The sequence below is a fragment of the Crocodylus siamensis genome, chromosome 9, assembly GCF_052110815.1.
Source record: "Crocodylus siamensis isolate JL-2025a chromosome 9, ASM5211081v1, whole genome shotgun sequence".
NCBI lineage: Eukaryota > Metazoa > Chordata > Crocodylia > Crocodylidae > Crocodylus > Crocodylus siamensis.
The window spans coordinates 68,631,872-68,652,351 of record NC_143403.1 but is presented as its reverse complement, the minus strand read 5'-3'; the positions used below and the strand labels follow the sequence as shown (position 1 = coordinate 68,652,351).

Below are 20,480 nucleotides of genomic sequence, written 5' to 3'. Positions count from 1 at the left end.
TGCCAGGGCTTTGTCCAGCCGGGCCTTAAAACGCTCCAAGGAATGGAGTTTCCACAACTGCTCTAGATAACCTGTTCCAGTGCTTCACCACCCTCCTAGAGAGAAAAACTTTCCTAAGATAGGAACCACAAGTGTTAGGTTATTGTGATTTGACAGTCACCAAAGTGAATTGATGCCTAACACAGCTTGATTGCTTTAATGTAACAATTTAATTAGCGAGACATTGTATCTTATTTCTTGGCATACAAAAAGGAGAGGTTTCCCATGGTTCAATTAGCAGGGGGTTTGGGGGTGCTTTGAGACTGCAGTACCTCAGAAGAGCTGGAGCAGATGCTCCTGGGGACCCTTTGAGACCAACAGTCGCCTGTGGACGCAAGAGCCTGGACTCAATGGCCTGGGAGGCCTCTTCCAGTCTTTTGTCCCCATGAATACACCCAAACACCGCAGGGTTGGGACATGGAAATAGACAATCTGATTCACTCCGTGTTATCAGCATCATGTTACGTCCCATCACAAGTGGTAAAATCACCAACTTCCCCATCCGTGGATTGCAAAGAAAACAGTCCCAAACGATTGAACTTTGACAACCTGCCTCTTCACATGGCAGGAGTAACAACCCCCCCATCCAGATTATTCATCAAAAATCCACTTCCACACTGTATGGTCATTAACGTTTTAGTGGGAAGGGGCACTGCAGGATAAGTCCCAGTGCAGACTAGAAAATGCATGAGGGTGAATAACAGCACAGTCATCACTTCCAGGAACATATTGCTTATGAAGGCATGCAAAGCAATAGTAACATAAGGTCACATGAAAGGCAATACCAGGGCATCTCTGAGATGAGTAACTATCTGGGATAAAGAAACCCAACGGGTGGAGATTTGTAGGGGAGGGGGGTGCCAAGACAGCCAATGAGAAAGGGCTGCCCAGCCTTTGACATGCATCCTTGCAGAGGGAGAAAAGTAGCAAACAGAATAAGCTAGTGGCACTCAGGGACTGTACCCAGCTTTACAGAGGTCAGCGCCAAAGCGGCGCAGACAAGCCCTGCCTAACACGGTTTCACTTGGTGCCATTTTGCTACAATACTCATTTTAAACTGATACCCGACTCCACTTATCGCTTGGCAAGTCTTGTCGTAACGCTCAGTCACCATTTTGATTTGTCAAAAACATTCAGTTTCACTTAACACTTATTTTTTCTGTTGCAACGAAGAGCACTAAGTGGAGACAGCCCGTGGAATAGGACCTCGCCGGTTCACCTTGCTGGCGGTGGAAACAATGCAAACTGGGGCCTGATGTGAAGCCTACCGAGATCAGGTCAAGTCATTTAATTGTGTGCACGGGCTCCGGGCGAGCTGTCGCAGGGCACGTCCAGCTCCCAATTCATGTCTTTACTCCTGAAGCCATTTCTAGCTGACCTGCAGCAAATGTGCAACTCATGTACCGAATGCAGCCAGTTCTGCACACTTTCAATGGAGAAGTCGTGCAAATCAAGACCCGTCCTTCTCAAGCCCCCTCCATCGCTTCTGTTAATTGAACAGCATCTAATTAAAAATAGATTGTTTATTGGCCCACCCGCCTATCCTCCCTCCCTCAACCTCCAGCGCCACTTTGCGGCGTCCCTCGCCGGCCGCCGTAGCTCAGGCCCATACGTGGCAGGGGGGCCTATGAGGGACGGCCCCGAGCCCGGAAGAGGCGTGGTCTGGACTGGAAGTGATTCGCTAAGCTCCGCCATGTTGATGGTGCTGGTGGCTTTCACGTTCGGTTGCTTTGTGAGCATTGATGCGTACACTGAGGAGTGCTTCCCGGAGCGCGTTCTGGCCGGCACCAAGATGGGGCTCATCTTCGAGGTGGTCGAGGGTGGCTATCTCGACATCAACGTGGAGGTGCGGGCCGGGGCTGAGGGGCGCGGGGAGGGTGTGGGGGGCGCTGCCCTGGTCTTAGCCGGGGGAGGCGGCGTCTGCTCCCCCGAGCCTTTGAGCAGGTTCCTGCGGGGTGGGTTTCATTGACATGAAATCGACTGAAATTCCTGGTCAGGAAGCCTCGGTTTAATTCTTGTTTTCAATAAAAAGTGTGTCCCTGGGTGAAAGACCCTTCATACCTGCACTTTGTAGTGCAGGAGTTGATGTTGGTTTTGTTCTTAGTAGATCCCACTACACCCTTGAATCCTGATTTTGAGTCTGATGGACTTAATGTTCTTGTCGTGGGATGTTTTTCAACTGCCCCAACAAATTATATTGCTTTGGCAACTGCAAATGCCAGTATCTCTTAGGGATGTGCTGGATTTATGTCCATTGTATGAAAAAAAAATGGGTATTATACCATGGGCAGGGCTGTTCCTAAGGGGGTGTGAACTGGGGCAAGTGCCCTGGGCCCTGTGCTTTGGAGGGGGAAAGCTACGGACAGTGGTGTATAGGCCCCACCGCGTGCCGCCAGCTCTGGGCTTCGTCAGCTTGCCGCCCCCAACCCCCACAGGCTGTTCTGCACACCCCGAGGGACGGCTCTGACCACGGGAGAGGATTTAGTAGTGTTGTACCATGGGAGAGAGAAGTAAAGAAAACAAATCCAATTTAAATTGGAGACCACAGAAGGTAACGTAACTAAGGTAAGAAACTTGGGTCAGTGCTTCTAGTTTTGGGGACAGGAGGCTTAAGGACATAGTGGTCGGCGCACTGGTTCCGTTTCCTCTGCAACAATATAGAAATATAGACCCAAGAACAATAATGATTCATTACACCAAGTCCTTTTTTCTGAGGTATTTTCTCTGCGTTTATTTGCATTATGAACATGCAAGGTTGTAGGTAGACTAAAGCTTCAGTTATGACCTGAATACAATGTGTTTTGCGAGTGCAAGAGTTTTGCACATCTTGGCTGGTAGAAAGGCATTCACATAGCTTCTTAAATAAGTGTTTTCTGAGTTCTGATGTAAATTGGAAGAATAATATCATTTAGGATTGTACTGTCTAGAGAGAATGTCTTGACTTTAGTTTGTTTGCTTCTATTTATTTTTTAATTCATGATTTCACTATTGTGTGCCTGTCATGATATTATCTTTTTGCCTCCAGATTATAAGACCTGATAATCAAGTGATTTACAAAGTTGAAAGAGAATCCGATGGAAACTACACATTTGCTGCTCACATGAATGGAATTTAGAAGTTTTGCTTCAGCAACAGAATGGGAGCCACCCTGATTCCTAAGATAATGAGCTTCACTATTGGTATTGGAGAAGCTCTACAAGGGCAAGACATGGAGACAGAAGGTGAGGGGAGCTTCTGGAAGGGAAATGGTTTTGATCTCCTAGCGCATCAGTTCAAAATGCCTGTTAGAGATTGCAGAATTCCAAGGTGTATTCAGTCCATTGAGTTGGCTGGTTAAAGTGGAATTCAGCTAAAATGTTGAACATTCAGTAACTTTAGATATGCCCATAGTTGTTAGTTTTCTGTTATTGAAGTGGGTTTGGAAAGCATGCAGGGGTGGAGGAATCACTTCCTTTATAAGGAATATAACAGCTAATGCATAACCTGTAAATGAGAAATGTTGCGTGTGTTATACCAGATAGTTGAATTCTGTGGTAAATAGATCAAATTGTAACATTATTTAGAAAATCCCTACCAGTTGAGTACGTATTTTTAGCAAATATTTAATCCATGTATGATGTGAGAGCATGGTTTTCCCCCCCCCCCCAAGATACTTAACAGTTTCCTAATTGTTTATGTTCTCGTCAACAAAAGTTACAGTTAAAGGAGTAAATTGGATGCTTATCTTGCTGGGATCCTATGACCCCAGCTGACTTCCTGCCCTTTGGGCAGGGGGCTGGATTCGATGATCTCCCGAGGTCCCTTCCCGCCCTAATGTCTATGAAATCTATGATTCTCTCAAGTCTGGCTGTCACACTTATTGCACAGACTACTGATACAGGGCTGGGTTCTCTTGTTTAAGGGGAGCGCTTGCCTGTAAGTATCTTTCAGCTTGTTTAGACAATTGATAGAGTAAAGAGTTCTTGTGGATGAGGTCTATATGGTTGATATAGACATACACAGTTATTGTAGAAGATCTGGCTTCTGATGTTTGAATGTTGTGGTCAATCTGCCTGGACTTGATAGTCCTCCCTTTCTGGAACTTTCCTGCCATGCCTTGTTGTCAACACCTCTCTTTTTTCCCCACCCCCCCAACAAAACAAAAAGAAAGATGTAAAACAGGAGGTAGATCAGCTTGATCTTACTTTGGCTTCTTTGCAGGGCTCCGCCATCCCCATACCCTGCCCTCACCACTCTAGGTGTTCTGGGTGCCTTGTTCATCAAGGACCTTGTTTACAATCTTAATCAGATACTCTAACTTGGCCCTGTTTTTCTCCCTTCTCCCAGTAATTCTCCTGAAGCACTGTCACTCACCACTAAGAATCCCCATTGGACTCTGAGGAACCCTCTCATATTCAGTCCAATGCCAGGTAAGTCAAATCTTTGCTTTTTCTACTTGCTGCTATTTTGGACTGGCCAGGTAGGCACTGCACCTCTGTGCAGTGGCAGGAGACTTGCCCCAGCCTGCGTCCCATCTTTGCAGAACACACACACCTGCTCGACCTGCCTGCTTCACCCTCCCGGATCAATTATTCCTTCACTAATCATATTTTGCACATCCTGAATCGAGACGTGCTGGCACAATCATGGAGCCAATTTTCACCTGCACGATGGGTTTTGGAGCCCCTTTAGTTGCCCAAAACTACAATCCATTTGCTCTTCATCCACCAGTTCAGTTACTCTTCCTTTTAACATTTCTGGCCCAGTCTCTCCCAGGTGCCTTCTTCATTGAGGACCTTGTTTACAGTCTTAATGAGAGATTCTAGCTCAGTCTTTGGTATTTGAAATGATGGGTATAGCCAATGATAGGATGCACCCTCCCAAAGGGTTTCCACAGTCTAGTAAGTTGCAGTGTTGCTTATTCCCTTGTATTTCCCAGAGTACTCTGAATTTGTTCTAGGCAAATATTCCACGTCTTAACTCGTGGCCTGTAGGGCTCTCAGGGTATCAGGTGGCACCGTCAGTCACCCATCAATATCCCTGGTGCCTCTGGCCCTTAATTAGCTCCATACTCAGAGGGTATTCCTTCCTTATCTGTGCCCTGTTTTCTTTAATCCTTCAGGTAATTCTCCCAAAACACCTTCGCTCGCCACTAAAAATCCCCATCAGATACAGAGGAACCCTCTTGCATTCAGTCTCACACCAGGTAAGTCAAATCTTTGTTCTTCTACTTGCTGCTGTCTTGGTCCAGCCAAGTAGACGCTGCACCTCTGTGCGGTTGCAGGAGACTTGGCCCTGCCAGCTTCCCCTTTCTAGGGAAAACACGTGCCTGCCCAACCTGGCATTTAACTCACCTGGCTGTTTGAGCTTATCAGCATAATTTCCAGTTTGCTGCTTCTCTGTGTCACAGTTGGCACTGGTAATTAGAGTCCAGAGCTCCAGACCCCACCTTGGTAAGTATCTTAGCGTGCAGAGACTCTCCATTCTGTGGCATGTGCTTGTTTTTTAGCCTCTAAAAAAATAAGCTTATGCCCTACCATACCACATCTAAAACGAATCACTTCTTGACCAAGTGCTGTCCTTACTGGTCTTGGCATCCCTCTTATTCAGGTTTCTTTGCTACTCCCCCAGGTTTGACGTTCTTCCCTTTTTTGTTTCCATCTCCTCAGCTGCCGAAAAGGACTCATAACCCAAGAGGTCCCCGGTGCCTCTGGCCCTTAATTATCTCCATACTGACAGGGAATCCCGTGGTCACAGGATCGGCTCTTAACTGTGCCCTGTTTTCTTCCCTTCTACAGGTAACTCTCCTGAAGCACCTTCACTTACCACTAAGAATCCCCTTTGGACACTGAGGAACCCTCTTGCATTCAGTCTCATGCCAGGTAAGTTGGATCTTCACTCTTGTACTTGCTGCCATCTTGGTCTGGCAGGTAAACACTGCAGCTCCATGCAGTTGTAGGAGACTCTCTCCTGCCCTCTTCCCTTCCCTGGGGAAAACACATACCTGCCTGATCCAGCACTTAACTCTCCTCGCTGCTTGAGCCTATCAGCATAACTTCCAGTCTGCCACTTTTCCACGCCACAGCTGGTACTGGTAACTAGTCTGGACCTCCAAACCCTGCCTTGGTAAGTAGCTTAGCATGCAGAGGCTCCCTGTTCCATGGAATCTGCTTGTTTTTAGTCTCTCATGGCGGGGCATAGCTGCTGCTCTGTCACAGCAAGCTTTTTGTTGTTACCAGCCACTTCCTAGTTGGTGGATAAGAAAATACTTCAGCCCTGTCTTGAGTAAACACCTAGGTATTCATTTGAAGAAGACAGTCCAAGTAAAGATAACTTGTGCACGGGCAGGATCAGGGCCCATCTCTTAAGTGAGTTTTTCTGGATGAGACCATTTCTGTTGTTGGGTCCTGGAGGGTAGTAGTTTAGTGGATGTGCAGTGTCAGAACCCAAGTGTCATACTGAGTCAGACCAATCTCTGACAGCGACAGAAATAGATGCTTTAGAAGAAGAGCATTGAACCTGATTCTCTAGAGTGATCCATCTCCTATCATCCATGAATTTATCCATTCCTCCTTTGAACCTGGCTATGCTACCTGCCTCCACCTCCTGTGACAGTGAATTTCGTAAGTTAATTATGTATTGCCTAAAAAAGTTCTCATGCCTTTGCCACTACTGTCTGAGTTAGTACAGGAGGCATTGGATGAGAAGTGAGAGCCCTAGCCATGAATTAGAATTTCAGTGTGGTAGGGACTGTTAATAGCACAGAGTAAGATGGTCCCTATGCCAAACAGCTGACTTTCTCAGACAAGACAATGGCATACAATGGGTTATGGTATCAGAACACCACCTGCTTAATTGCTGCTATCAATTTTTTTTAGGCTCCTGTTTTGTACCAGGAGGTACAAAGGCATCTATGGCAGTCAGTGATGACTTGAAAATTATAGAGATTAGCTTTTAGGAACTGGCTTGTAGCTAGAGTAGATATTGCATTGGAACAATGGTTCAGGCTTAATTGGCAAAGGTTAACTGGTTTCTAAAAGCCTGTTTGTGACACAGTTTCATAGCCTTCAGGGCAGATACCGTGTCTGAGGCCAACAGACAAGCGGGCATACGCATCCTGGGAATTTAAAAACATCCAAACTGTTCCATAACAAAATATAGGCTTGCTGCATTGGTGCCAGGGTATAGTGCCCAGCTGTAAAAACCCTTGGGAATTCTGGTTTTGGTGGACTTACCAAATTAGGCTGGGGTTGCCCAAATTAAGACACCAGTAAATGACCAAATTGAGGTTGTATGCATATGATGGGTTTGTGGAACCAAACAACTATACCGGCAGAACAGAACATGGACAGTACGACAACCACAGGAAAACCGATTGATGATTCCCAGAAATGAAGAGTCATCAGAGGAGAAAGAGAATACAGAAGGAGTGATCTTGTGGGGGTGTATCCTGAGGTCACCATGGGCAGATGGCACACCACTAGCCTGTTTCACCCACCCCATTGTGGGGAGTGGGCATCGGCCTTCGACCTCTAGGCTGCCGATAGCTGGCATACTTCAAGCTAAAACCACAGGGTAGTGTTTGTGTATTGGCCAGATATACTTTACTTTTCTTCTACTTATCTACCAGTCCTGAGGGTGGCACAGAACTGGGGAAGGGGTGTATTTTTATTTATTTATTTTGCTTTGCCTACACTATTCTTATCTGCTATCACTGTATATCAATAAAATTTGCCTATTATTGAATGGAAGAAGTTGGAGTTGGTCTGACGCTTTGGGTCTGCCCAGAACAAGATATCAGGACTGGGTCATAAATCCAGTGCCAAGAGTCAGGAGGTCTTTATGCATAATGGGACATTGGGTCTCAACCTTTCTGGACTTTTTTGCAATGAAAGATCCCCCCCCTTGAGAGACCATCCATAGCTCTTGTGAACTGAGTGGTAGCACCCAGTTTTCAAAAACTGATTTATACATTACAATCAATGCTTGCCTACTTGCAGAAGGGCTGGAGGATGTTCAGGCAGGCCTGGGTTCATTTACTTAGTCTGTCTTTATCTCCTTACACCTTATCTCCTCACATCTCAGGGGACTGTTAAGAGGTTCTGTTGGCAACCAAGGGTGTCCCAACCCCCTGGTTGAAACTGCTTTCCTTCTCTTGCTGGATTAATCCATGCTTTTTTTTTTTTTTTTTTTTTTCCCCTTTTGGGTCTAAGCTGTCAAATACCACAACATAATGCCCTGAGTGATCTTACTAAAATTAACAGTAAGGGTCTAATTTAATCTGGAGGTAATTTTCTCTTCATAGTTTCAATTTTATATGGATGTGTGCACACATACACAACAGCAGATTTATTAATACATTTGTATTTATTTATTTATTTTTAGCTTGCAACTGTGTGTGGAAAATTATTTACAGTAGCCTTAATAGTGTATTGAATGCTTTAGGGATTAAGTCAAACATCACACTAGTTTAGGCCCTAGTTCTGCCATTTATTTCATAAACTTCATGGTAAAAGCGTGGGGCAAGATGCAAATACAATGAGATAGGATTATGGGGCGGGAAAATGGTTTAAAAGAAAGGGCATGAGTTACTGTTTCTAGATGTTGGCTTATAGACTGATCACACATGCACATAAAATGTTGACTGAGAGGAATGGATAGTTTGAAGTCTAGGGGCATGTCTATCCAAACCAATTATCCAAGCTGATCAGGAAGGTATTTCCAGCTGGAATAGGAGCATAGAGGGTTTTTGCTTTCCTCAGTACTATGGGAAATTATTTGTACTCTTTTTCTTCCCCAGTTCTTTACCTGTAGGCCATCAGAGCTGGGGGTTTCAGGGTACTTTGAGGCTGCAGTACTTCAAAAGAGCTGCAGCAGATGTTCCTGGGGCCCCTTTGGGACTAATAGTAACATGTGGATGCAAGAGCCTGGACTCAATGGCTGGGGAGGCTTCTTCCAGTTTTTTGTCCCCATGAATTATACCCAAACACGGCAGGGTTTGGACATGGAGGCAAATAAACTGATTCATTCCTTGTTATCAGCATCACATTATGTCTCATCACGAGTGGTAAAATCACCCAACTTCTCTGTATGTGTGCATCTCAAAGAAAACACTCCCAAATGATTCGACTTTGACAACCTACTTCTTTAAATGACAAGAGTAACAAAAAAACTTCATTTAGACTATTCATCAAAAATCCACTTCCACAGTGTAAGTTCATTAACATTTTATTGGACAAGAGCACTGCAGGATAAGACCCAATGCAGCCTAAAAAATGCATGAGCACGAATAACAGCAGTCATCACTTCCAGGAATATACTGCTTATGAAGGCATGAAAAGCAATAGTAATGTAAGACCACATGGAAGAGAATACCAGAACATCTCAGAAATTAGTATATTTGGGATAAAGAAACCCAAAGGGTTGGAGACTGGGGGGGGGGAGACTGGGGGGGGGGAGGTGCCAAAACCAGAGTCAGTGTGAAAGGGCTGCCCAACCTTGATATGCATCCTTCCAGAGGGAGAAAAGAAGCAAATAGAATAGGCTAGTGGCAATTGGGACTGTAATTGGCAATTGCCCAGCTATGTGGCAAGAGTGGTGCAGTAGAACCTCACCAGCTCTCACTAATGACTGAAAACAATGCATATTAGGGCTGGATCTGAAGCCTACTGAGATCAGGTAAAGTAATTTAATTGTGTCAGTGGGCTCTGGGTGACCTGTCACAGGGCACATCAAGCTCCCAATTATTCTATTTGATGTGCGCTGACAGCCCCAGTCTGCAACTTACGTAACAATGCAGCCAGTTCTACATACTTTCTGTGGAGGATTCATGCAAATAAAGAACTGTCCTCGCGTTAGACCACTGGTTTTCAGACTCACTTATCTCAAGGCACTTTCAGTAACTTGTTAATTCCTAATTTAAACAATTAATTTATATATTACAGTTCTGACCTCCTTGGAGAACACCCAGGCAGTAGGGGTAAGGCAGGGGCAAGGCTCAGTTTGTGCTTATCTCCTCACACCTGGAGGCACCTTCAAGGTATCTGGTGGCCCCCCTGGGTACTGCAGCACCCAAACTGGAAATCGCGGCATTAGACTCTTGTTGATGAACCCTGGCTGACACTGAGCTTCACTATAGCTTCAGTGATAGGCAGCAAATATTCTCATTTCCATTAGTTATAAAATGTAGGCAAAACTCAGTGTACAAATTTCAGCTGAAACATGCAAATCGCTAGGAAAAGCTTAACCTCATGCAGTTCCTGATCACATCAGTTCTTTGGCTGCTCCCCATTTGTGTATTTGGGAACGTGGTCTCATCACGCTGTTGTATTTAGAGCCTCTCAAGAACAACAAAAACATGCAGTCTTTTGTTCCTTTCCTATCTTGTGATTATTGTTGTTTTGTTATGTTCCTCTTAAGAAGTGGAATTCAGAAGTGCCAACAAAACAGAAGTCACTACTGTGAGCAGATACTCACCCTCTCCCTCTGTTGCTCCAGCGAGGGAGAGGTAGAGCCTTGTTACACTTTTAAATTAAAACTGGGTTGAAACTAGCTCTGGAGTTAGTGCTTGGAAATGTAACAATTCGATAGCTGCTTGGCACTTTTTATAGAATCATAGAAAATGAGGGTTGGAAAGGACCTCAGGAGGTCACACCTGGTCCAGCTCCGACGACGCCTCTCAGCCTAGGGATCTGCTGCAGAGTCCTCGAGAATGGGACCGGCCTGAAGTTTGTGGCGCTGTTCGGTGCATGAGCCCTTTAAATCCGCCCTGCGCGGTTTGGACCCTTCTGCCCGCCGTCCGTTCCCCGCACGGCGCGGATTGGCCCGCGTGGCTACCACCCCGCCCCCTGCGCTGCACGGGCTCCTTCAGCTTCGCGCTCGGGTAGCGCCTCTCTTCAGCGTCGTACGTGGCAGCGGCTGCGTCCAGGCCTATGAGCGGCGGCCCCGTGCCCGGAAGGGGCGCGGCCTGGGCCGGAAGTGCCCCCTCCTGCCCCGCCGCTCGGTCCCTGCTGGGCTTCGCCATGTCGCCGGTGCCGGCGCTGCTGGCGTTGCTGGCCGCGCTGGCGGTCCCCGTGGCCGGCTACTTCGTGAGCATCGACGCACACGCCGAGGAGTGCTTTCTGGAGCGCGTCCCGTCCGGCACCAAAATGGGGCTCATCTTCGAGGTGGCCGAGGGCGGCTTCCTCGACATCGACGTGGAGGTGCGGGCCGGGCCGGGCCGAGGCTGGGGGCCGCCGGGAGGCGTCTGCCGGGTCCTTGGACTCGCTCGAGGGCCCGTGGTGCAGGGGACAGGGCGCTCCTTTGTTCCCCCTGCTTGGCGCCCGTCTTAGTGCCCTGCCACCCTGCTCCCTTCCCGGCTGTGTGCTTCATTTGTCCCCGGGAGCGGGAGGGTCACAGTTGTCTGGGTGGGCCGAGACCCACGTTCAGACCATTTAAGGCCCCCTCCCAGAACAGAGCGGCTCAGTGGTTTGGGGTGGGCCCACGTGCGTATCCTTTGTGGACTGAAGAGGCCTGTGGGCATCAGGCCCGTGTGCTGCTGCTGAATTGCCCCAAGAGGGAAAGGAAAGGTGTGAGAGCAAAGAGCTGTTGTGTGGAGAGCGGGAGGAGGGATCCAGTCTGCCAGCTCCCTGGAGCATGTTGTTGAGGAGCTGAGATGGGTTCTGCCAGTGGGTTAGTGGGGGGCCGGTGGGTTAGAGCGTGGGGCTGCAGTCAAGGGGAATCCAAAGGCAAGCAAGTTGCTCACAGTTGCTGGGATGGTCACGTGATCTCTGTGGAGGTCTGCTTGCAGTTTATTTTTTTGTGCTAGTTGGCCAAATTCCTGTTGGGCAGAAGCAGGGTCAGATCATCCAGTGCAGCTGCTGGTGACTAGAGCCCCCCAAACCGCAGGAAAGGTTCATTTGCTTCTGCAGAGCAGGTAGTCTGAGGCCAAACTGCTTTTTATTGTCACTGTGTCAAAGCCCTGAGAAAGGGGGCAGCTCTGTGTAGTCTTGTTGCTTACAGAACAGTTCTCTAAAAACTTGGCTTCTATGCTGAACCCTGCAATTGTCTGGAGATGAGGCTTAGGTTAGCACAGGATGCGGCCTGGGGTTGCTTCTGGTACAATAGTGCCGATTAGTTCGGGTGATTGTAAGTTTCTCTCTCTTGAGGCATGAATGGGAGTCTAACTTGAAATCAGTTTTGACAGACATCCTTTGAACGGTAGGCTTTTTTTGTGGTTGTTGTTGTTGTTGGTTTGTTTTTTTTTTAATTTTCAACAAAAGATTCTCTTGTGTTGATTTTGGAGTCTGATGGACTCTAAACATTCTTTTCATGGGATGTTTTTCAACTGCCCCTGCAAGTGATATTGCTTCATCAACCACAAATGCAGTAATCTCTCAGGATGGACAGAAGTTTATGATACTTGTATTAAAAAAATGTAGCAGTATTACACCACAGGAGAGGAAGGTAAAGAAAATGATCAAATCCAATTTAAATTGGAGACAACGCATAACAAGAGACTGGGGTCAGCACTTCTAGTTTTGGGCACAAGAGTCTTAAGGATGTAGTGGTCAGTACATTGGCTCCATTTCCTCTGCAACAACATAGAAATGTACACCTAAGAATGATAATGATTTGTTACAATAAGTATTTTTTTCTGACCTAAGGTTTCTGTATTTTCTCTGCAGTCATTTGCATTACTAACTTGCAAGGCTGTAAATAGACTGGAGCTTCAGTTACGACTGAATACAATTTTTTTTGCTAGTGTTGCAAGAGTTTTGCATGTCTTGGCTGTTAGAGAAGCATTCACATAGCTTCTTAAATAGGTGTTTTCTGATGCAAATTGGAGAAATGTCATTTAGGATTGCAGTATCTAGAGAGAATGTCTTGAGTTTGTTTGTTTTTATTTCCTTTTAATTCATGATTTCACTATTGTGTGCCTGTCTTGAAATGATTTTTTTGCCCCCAGATTACAGGACCTGATAATAAAGGGATTTACAAAGGGGATCGAGAATCCAATGGAAAATACACATTTGCTGCTCACATGGATGGAACTTATAAGTTTTGCTTCAGCAACAGAATGTCCACCATGACTCCTAAAATAGTGATGTTCACTATTGATATTGGAGAAGCTCCAAAAGGGCAAGACATGGAGACAGAAGGTGAGGGGAGCTTCTGGAAGGAAAATGGTTCTGACTTCCTTGCGCATCAGTCCAAAACACCTGCTAGAGATCTCAGAATGCCAAGACATTCATTCAGTTTATTTACTTGGCAGCTAAAAAGGATCACTGTGTTTTAGATTACACTAAGCAACTTAGTGACCAGGGAACCACTCAGCTATGTGCAGAAACTAATGCTTTCACCCTTAAGTCTTTTCCTCAGTTTCATTCTCCGATTTCCAGTTCATGTTCAGCAGTATCTAGATTACTATGTACATGAGTTGAGGTCTTTGGATAAGTGTGCTAATATGTAGTTTTCTCTTAGCCATGTAAATTACTATTTTATCTGCAGCCTTTTGCCCTGTACTTGTGTTCATCTCTTACACTTTCCCCTAGGTGGTGGAGATACCTGGGATGGTATGTTTACTGCTTTTTGAAAGCTCCTTGGCATCTTGTCTTTTGCATATCTTTATTCACTAACACCTAACTTATGCTTTTTCTCTTTAACATCTGTTTGTAGCATGAGAATGTCTTTTTATTAAACTACACAAAAGTAAGGTCTGATTCGGAGCGGTGCTGAACACCTGCAGCTTCCTTTGAGAGGTTTAGATCAACAGCATCTCTTGGGATAAGACCCTGGAACTCTTCATGAGCATTTATCTTCAGGGGGTTATTTATGGCTATGAAGGAAACATCGTCAGGAGTTTGTGTAAAGTGGAATTCAATTAAAACACTGAACATTCAGTTACTTTAGATATGCCATAGTTGTTAGTTTTCTGATTTTAAAGTGGGTTTGGAGGATTAAGGGCATGCAGGGCTGGAAGAATAATTTCCTTGGAATATTACAGCTAATGCATAACCTGCAAGTGAAAAATGTTGAGTATGGCATACTAGATAGTTGAATTCTGTGGTGAATAGATTGAACTGTAAAATTATTTGGAAGATAAGCAGTTCAGTACCCCTTTTAGCAAATATTTAACCTATGTGTGATGTGAGAGCTTGGTTTTGCTTTTTCGCCCCCTGCCACCTCCCTCCCCACCAAGTACTTAACAATTTCCTAATTGCCTATGTTCTCATTCAATAAAAGTTACAGTTAAAGGATTCCCACAAGTCTGACTGGCGCACACTTATTGTACAGAATACTGATACAAGGCTAGTTTCTCTTGTTTAAGGGAAGTGCTTGCCTATAAGTATCTGTCATCTTGTTTAGACATTTAATAGAGTAAAGAGTTCTTGTGGATGATGTCTGTATGCTTGGTATAGACATACACGAGCTTTTGGGTATCAAAGTACCCTTCCTCAGGCCTCTCATCTCTGCTCTTGATAAGAGGCTACCCATATTTCAGTAATCAATTGGCAATGGGTGGTATACCTGGATAACTGTAAGGTTAGCATTGCTACATTTTTATAAAGATTTTTTTTTGAAGATCACTTGTATAATTCTTTTTCATTATTTTTTAAATAAGTGTGGATTTTGAACAGTTTCTTGTTGAGAGAGAGACAGAAAGGTAGTTATACATAGATTTTTAAAGTAGGGTCTAAAATCTCTGCTTTTTATATGCAGAAGCAGTATATGTTTTTTTCTCTGGGGTTGAGTATTCCCCCAAAAGTCTTGTATGTTGCTTACAGGCTATTCTAATAGTTAGTAGTGGAGTTCAGAGCCTCTGAACCAGTGAACTGAAACTCTTCTTGGCGCTAGAAAACTTTTGTATAAGTTTCCACAGTTTATATGTTTATAGAGTTGGCTGTTAGTCTGAGCAGTGAAGGCAAGTAATGATTTGACTGTGGACCAGGTAAACCACTGAATCCTGGATCTCCTGATTCTTTCACTTGCTGAAGCATCCAAAGCCAGTGTTCCGAATTTGAAAAGGCAGAGGTTTTTCTCAAGCGCTGATGGCCTTGTACCTCATGTAACCACTATAAACAAAGGTCAGAGAGGTAGCCAAGTGTGTATCTTCAGAAATTCATCTTGTTTAGACACCATCATGAATTGAATTAAATTGTCAGTCACTGTGCTGTCGGGAAGGTAGCATTAAAATTCTGTATTATTTGTTTGAAGATAATTTTATGGGATAGGCACTAACTGGCATGATATTAAACTGATTCCATGTGGTTAAATTTTGTACTCTGCTTCTCTGGGAGTATCTGTACTATGGATAGTCTGTCAGTATTGACTTTAAAAACACTTGCCTCTGCTTTGATCTCCAAGCTAGACATCATGGAGAAAGTGGTCCACTTAAAGTAGGATTGTAAAGATTGTTTGAAATCGGTCAGACTGTTCTTTGAATATTAAAGGTTCATAGAAATATCATTCCCATTAGTGTCAACAGATCTTTTACAGAATTCTTCCTGCTACAAGGAAGAAAGCTTTCTGCTGTAGGGGGACCCTGAGTGTAGTATGGAGTCAAATATACCTGTTCATCTACTTTCAGGAGGAAGAGTTTTTTTGGGGGGGAGGGAGGGGATCTCTATGATACGAACTCTGACACCTTTTGAATTATTCTGCAGCTCATCAAAACAAGCTAGAAGAGATGATTAATGAGTTAGCAGTGGCCATGACGGCTGTAAAGCATGAACAGGAATACATGGAAGTTCGCGAGAGAATACATAGAGCAAGTATGTGTTTCTGTTTGATTTGTGTGCTGTTTAATCCTTTAATCTGCTGTACATGGTAGAAGATGTTGAGCTTTAGGGAAGCTATCAAGAAACCACCTCAGGTATTTGAGAGTTTGGGAATGTTCTGAAAAAGGTGGTCCTCTTGCTAATGAAAAAAGTGACATCATGACACATTGAGACCTGCTTGCTAAATCAGGTGCTTTAATATTAAAAAAATGGATTTGCTCATCTGGTGCAACATCTGAAAGGTAATGCAGGAACTATTCATAGTTAGCAACGTCTGGTTCCTGAAGGTCTGAAAACCAAGTGACGTATTTCCTAGTGGAAGGGTTTGGACAGCTGTATCTATTTGTCCTTGAAATACAGCACAGCAAAGTGGGTTTACTGTAATTGGCCAAATTATTTTGTGAGTAGTCCTGTTGATAGTGAAATTCTTACTACTCATGAGTACAGTGAACAAACTTTGGGCCATGGTATGATCCAGTCTTCACTTTTGCTAGCACTAAGCTAAGGAACGCATTAAAATAAGCCTGGCAGAAATGAAGAGGGAGCTATTTTTCCACCACTTGGATTAGTGCTGAATTTGTAAATATTCTCTGTATATTTATACAGACTTCCCCTCGTGCAGGGAGATTGAAAATTCCTTAGTTAGGCAGTTCATAAAGAAGAGCATAAGCAAAAGGTAGGGGAAAATATCAAGAGGTAAGTTTGAGAGGGCATTGCTTACACTAGCTCAGTTAAATTCTTCTGTTATTGTATTGCTGTACATTGGTTTTGACATTTGTAGTCCATGTTCAGAATTGCATAGGCAGCAAAAGTGTGTCATGGTGTTTTATGCAGACAACAGTGATTACTGTAAAAGCATTATGACTTTGCTGAGAGCCCTATCCATTTGCTGTCTTTGTGATGGTGCCTGTCCCTTTTTCTAAGAGGATATAGAAATTAGATGGTATAACATTAGGCTGTATGACTATGAATGTTTTAAATAGGCAAATCACGTGTCACATAATATGAAACCAGCAAGTGCTTGGTTTTTACAAGATGACACCAGTCTACAAATTGCATGAAGGTGACAGCTTCTTGACAGGATATTTACAGCAAATTATGCATTTAATGTATTTGCATACCAACCAGCTTTTACTGGTTGATGGCTATATTTCCCTTGTTCTTCTGTGATTATTATTACTGGAAGCTATGCTAAGTCTGTAGAGCAAACACTAGTCCTTGAGAGAGTGAATTGGTATACCAGCTTGACCTTGAGGTAAGAAAAAAGTAATTCCTGGTTTAGAAGGCAAGGGAGAAGGTAGAGGAATATAGCTGAAGTAAGAGGCACTAGGTACAGCTGCCATACAACGTGAGCTAGTCTGTTAGTAGGTGTTCTTATGCAGATGCTGCAACTTGTGATTTTGAGTTGTAGCTTGAAAATTTCTGCCCTCTGAACAGTGTGAATCAAGTGAGAGCTGACATTGTATTGGCAAATACTACATCTACTTTTTGGCCTTGGCTACTTCAGTAGCTGCAGTTTTATGTTAGAAGTCCCAAAACATGTCTGTTGGATTTAACTTTTTTCTAACGTGTCACAGTCTTCCCAGCATGTTTTTTCACGTCAGCCTTTTAAAGGTTGGTAGACATCAGAGAAGTGTCCTACACCAGGCTTATTTAAATGTTTTAGTCATATACTTGTTCTGTTCCTTTTTCTTTTCTTCCAACAGTTAATGACAACACAAACAGCAGAGTGGTCCTCTGGTCATTCTTTGAAGCCCTTGTACTAGTTGCCATGACACTGGGACAAATCTACTACCTGAAGAGGTTTTTTGAAGTCCGAAGAGTTGTTTAAGAAAACTGTTCTGATCCCAAATTCTCAATTCACCGTCTACCAAAACATCTTGGTCACAAAAAAGTCACTTAGTTTCTAAACCCTCTTTTCTGAACTATAAAACTTGCTTAAGTTCCTTCCTAGTTAAAATGAAATGGTTTTATATATCTTCTGTAGCAAAAGCTGTGCTCAAATCTCTTGTCACTTAATTGGCATAATTTTTTTTTCACTTGAACTCTGCCTAGTCTGTATGCTAAGCGAGGTCCAACAGACTGCAAATGCTATAATTCTCCTGTAGTAATAAGCAATGTTACTGTCCTTTTCTAACTTTTGTGTTTTCTATTTTCATAATCCATCGCAATTCTGTCTAGGGAAACGGTACATGGCCCTAACGTGACTGTTTGCATTCTTCGTATCTTTAACTCTGCAGTAGATGTTATGGAATCAAAATAAACCCCTCTTCGCTTCCATGTACTGCCAAGAAGGAGCAAACGAAACAGAACTTTATTCTGATAAGGAATAGAAGACAGCTGACAACTCCACTATAGTATGCATACCTGGTTACTGTAAAAAAAAATCAAAAAAAAAAAAATCCAGTAACTATCTTAACTACACTGATTTATTCCCTACATTTTTTTTTAATTAAAGAAATTGATATTACAATACATTCTCTGCTCTTATTATCAGATGGTTATCATGTGGTTTTAGTCTTTTACAGGTTTCTAACTAGCAGAGCCAATTGTGTGCAGTGTCTTGGCAAGCCGTAGTTATTAGCCCCTTGGTGTTTTCAGGTCCAAAGCTTTTACTTTTGGCACTTGTGCAGAATGCATTAGTGCTCAGGAAATGTGGGTTCCTGATGCCAAAGGGTTAATGGTTCTTGAAGGTATATTGCAATGCTATGCAGCCCTTACGTTTTAATTTAAGTGGCATTCTTTGCCATCATCTGGTCATAATTAGCATAATGCTAAGTATTGGTGTGTTTTCTTTATTTCAGGCACATGTGGATTTTTGTTTTTGTATAAACAACTCCTTTCTTTTCTTGATTTCTGATAATGGATTTGAAAAATTAAAGAAGCGTCTGGTGTGGGTGCTGAGCCAGGATTATGTTGTGACTGATGTATATTAGTTGTAATCTTATTTTTGGGGGGTGGGGGTAGGGTATGGTCTTTTCAAGGGAGAAACTCTACAAGTAACACACAACAGTTTTGTACAATTAATTTAAAATTTGTTACAGGTTTTCATGTTCCAAGTAAACTTTTCCAACCTTGGGCAGACGCTGACAGCAGTGCTTCAAAAAGGTGTTTGTTGCACCTTTAAAGCAACTGTTGTGTGCCAATATTTTTGTGTGAAACACTTCAAAATTGAATTCTAAGATGTACATTTAAAATTGCTTGTGAATCTAAATATGACCCAGGTTCGATTAAATAAACAAATTCTTAAAAAAAATCAATCCTGGTATTTGTGTCTCAATGCACAAATAGGAGGGTCTCTACTTCACAGCTGAGATTTTGTTTTCTAAATGCTGTTCTGAAATAAGTGCAAAGAGGAACGCACCTTAGCTTATACATCGTACATAGCTCTTTCTTGTGGAGCAGGAGGAACTGCGGGCAATTGCAAGCTTAATGGGTTTTGCTAATAAAATTCAAGTACGAGTGTGGGCATGTTTTTGCACTTAATCAAATGAGGAAAACTTGACTGTTGCAAGCAAAGCTAGTTGAACATTTTATTCTCTTTAGTATGAAGTGTTTAGTGAGTGGTTACAGATAAGTATTCAAAAGCTGTAAAGAAAATATTTAAAAAGCTTGGGGACAAATTAATGCTCCATAGAGGCTTTTTTCACCTCTTGTAATCCCAATTAAAACTTAAAACAGCAGACCCAGTGGCTTGACAACACTTGATGACCCATAATACTTGTACTGTATAAAAACAGAAATCTGGCTGAACTGAAGAGCTAGTTAGCACTTCTAACTTTCAAAGCCTTGTGTACAGCATAGAATTTTTGGTACTGATGAAAGCACTTGGACTACTTACAAAACAAATACATCCGCACAGATGTTGGAATGGCTTCACAGACTTCCTAGGCAGAGGAGGTTCTTTGGGTGAACCTTTCCCAGACTTTCTAAGCACCCTACCACTGCATGCTGTACACATGTTCGCCTTGGGGTGTTTTCTTGCTGGTGGCTGGCTCCCGGCTTGTGGCGGATTAAACCAGAATTGGCGCGTCTTGCTACGCATATTCAGGCATTTGTGGAATCGTTGTTGCTACTTCTAACAACACGTTGCCACTTACATGTAGGGTGTGCACAATCGGAGCTGGTACATTCTTTTATGATAAGGTAAAATCCAGCCAACTCTTCTATTCCCTTTATATTAGCTGGGTCGTAAGCTCCTTATTCGTTGTTCTGTGGCGACTTCTGCTGCTATACAAGGCACTTGAGAAATGCCCCGTTTTAAGGTTCCTGAAGTGCTTTAATGATCCAAAGGGAAGAGCGACAGCCTGTCGCACAGCTTGAAAGAGGTTTGTCTGCCACCACCGTGAGACATTTGCAGTGGGCCATTTCCTTTAGAACAATTCGGAGGCAGCGCCAAGGGGGCCTCCCTCAGGGCCAAGGAAGCGAGTGTTTCCTGCCTTGGGAACTGCCTGGTTCACGACCTTCTCAGGGCAGTGATTCTTAACCTGGGCTCCACCACGTGCTGGGGGGCCATAGGATCATTTAAAGGATGCCAAGGATGGGGTCGGACTCTGATGCAGTTCCTGGACGCTTCCAATGTGGTGCGGGAAGCGTGGGTTGGCCTTGCCCAGGCTCCAGAGAGTGGAGGTCGGAGGGGGACAGGGTCAGAGATGAGGTGCAATCTGATCTCTTTCATTAAACCAACTCAAGGGTTGGGAAAAA

General features: G+C 43.9%; 2 protein-coding genes across 8 annotated transcripts; both read left to right on the top strand.

The window, feature by feature from the left end:
- The first annotated feature begins 1,212 nt into the window (after positions 1-1,212).
- On the top strand, positions 1,213-7,788 carry LOC149857812 (uncharacterized). Of its 6 annotated transcripts, none has more exons than XR_016444211.1 (6): positions 1,697-1,885; positions 2,475-2,604; positions 3,065-3,260; positions 4,366-4,448; positions 5,141-5,224; positions 5,817-7,787. XR_016444211.1 is itself a non-coding variant. In XM_090063029.1 (6 exons), the coding sequence occupies exons 3-6, from the start codon at positions 4,442-4,444 to the stop codon at positions 6,974-6,976; spliced, it is 255 nt and encodes an 84-aa protein (XP_089919155.1). In that variant the 5' UTR covers positions 1,697-1,885; positions 3,065-3,260; positions 4,366-4,441; the 3' UTR covers positions 6,977-7,788. The 6 variants fall into 6 exon arrangements, 1 of the variants encoding a protein (XP_089919155.1); XM_090063029.1 differs by lacking the exon at positions 2,475-2,604 and having other exon boundaries at positions 5,817-5,900; positions 6,897-7,788; XR_016444213.1 differs by lacking the exon at positions 2,475-2,604 and having other exon boundaries at positions 1,701-1,885; positions 5,817-6,386; positions 6,501-7,787.
- Positions 7,789-10,919: 3,131 nt separating this feature from the next.
- On the top strand, positions 10,920-19,036 carry TMED2 (transmembrane p24 trafficking protein 2). Of its 2 annotated transcripts, XM_090063971.1 has the most exons (5): positions 10,920-11,219; positions 12,965-13,157; positions 13,551-13,571; positions 15,663-15,770; positions 17,483-19,036. In XM_090063971.1, exons 1-5 carry the CDS (start codon positions 10,950-10,952, stop codon positions 17,605-17,607), a joined length of 717 nt encoding a protein of 238 aa, XP_089920097.1. In that variant the 5' UTR covers positions 10,920-10,949; the 3' UTR covers positions 17,608-19,036. The 2 variants fall into 2 exon arrangements, with proteins under 2 accessions (XP_089920097.1, XP_089920098.1); XM_090063972.1 differs by lacking the exon at positions 13,551-13,571 and having other exon boundaries at positions 10,926-11,219.
- The last annotated feature ends 1,444 nt before the right edge of the window (positions 19,037-20,480 follow it).

Coding starts and splice junctions, on each gene's coding strand:
- LOC149857812 (XM_090063029.1), top strand. Junction 5,225..5,816: donor TGCATTCAGTCTCACACCAG/GTAAGTCAAATC, acceptor TCCCTTCTACAG/GTAACTCTCCTGAAGCACCT. Junction 5,901..6,896: donor TGCATTCAGTCTCATGCCAG/GTAAGTTGGATC, acceptor AATTTTTTTTAG/GCTCCTGTTTTGTACCAGGA.
- TMED2 (XM_090063971.1), top strand. CDS start 10,950: ATGAGCGGCGGCCCCGTGCCCGGAAGGGGCGCGGCCTGGGCCGGAAGT. Junction 11,220..12,964: donor TCCTCGACATCGACGTGGAG/GTGCGGGCCGGG, acceptor TTTTGCCCCCAG/ATTACAGGACCTGATAATAA. Junction 13,158..13,550: donor GCAAGACATGGAGACAGAAG/GTGAGGGGAGCT, acceptor ACTTTCCCCTAG/GTGGTGGAGATACCTGGGAT.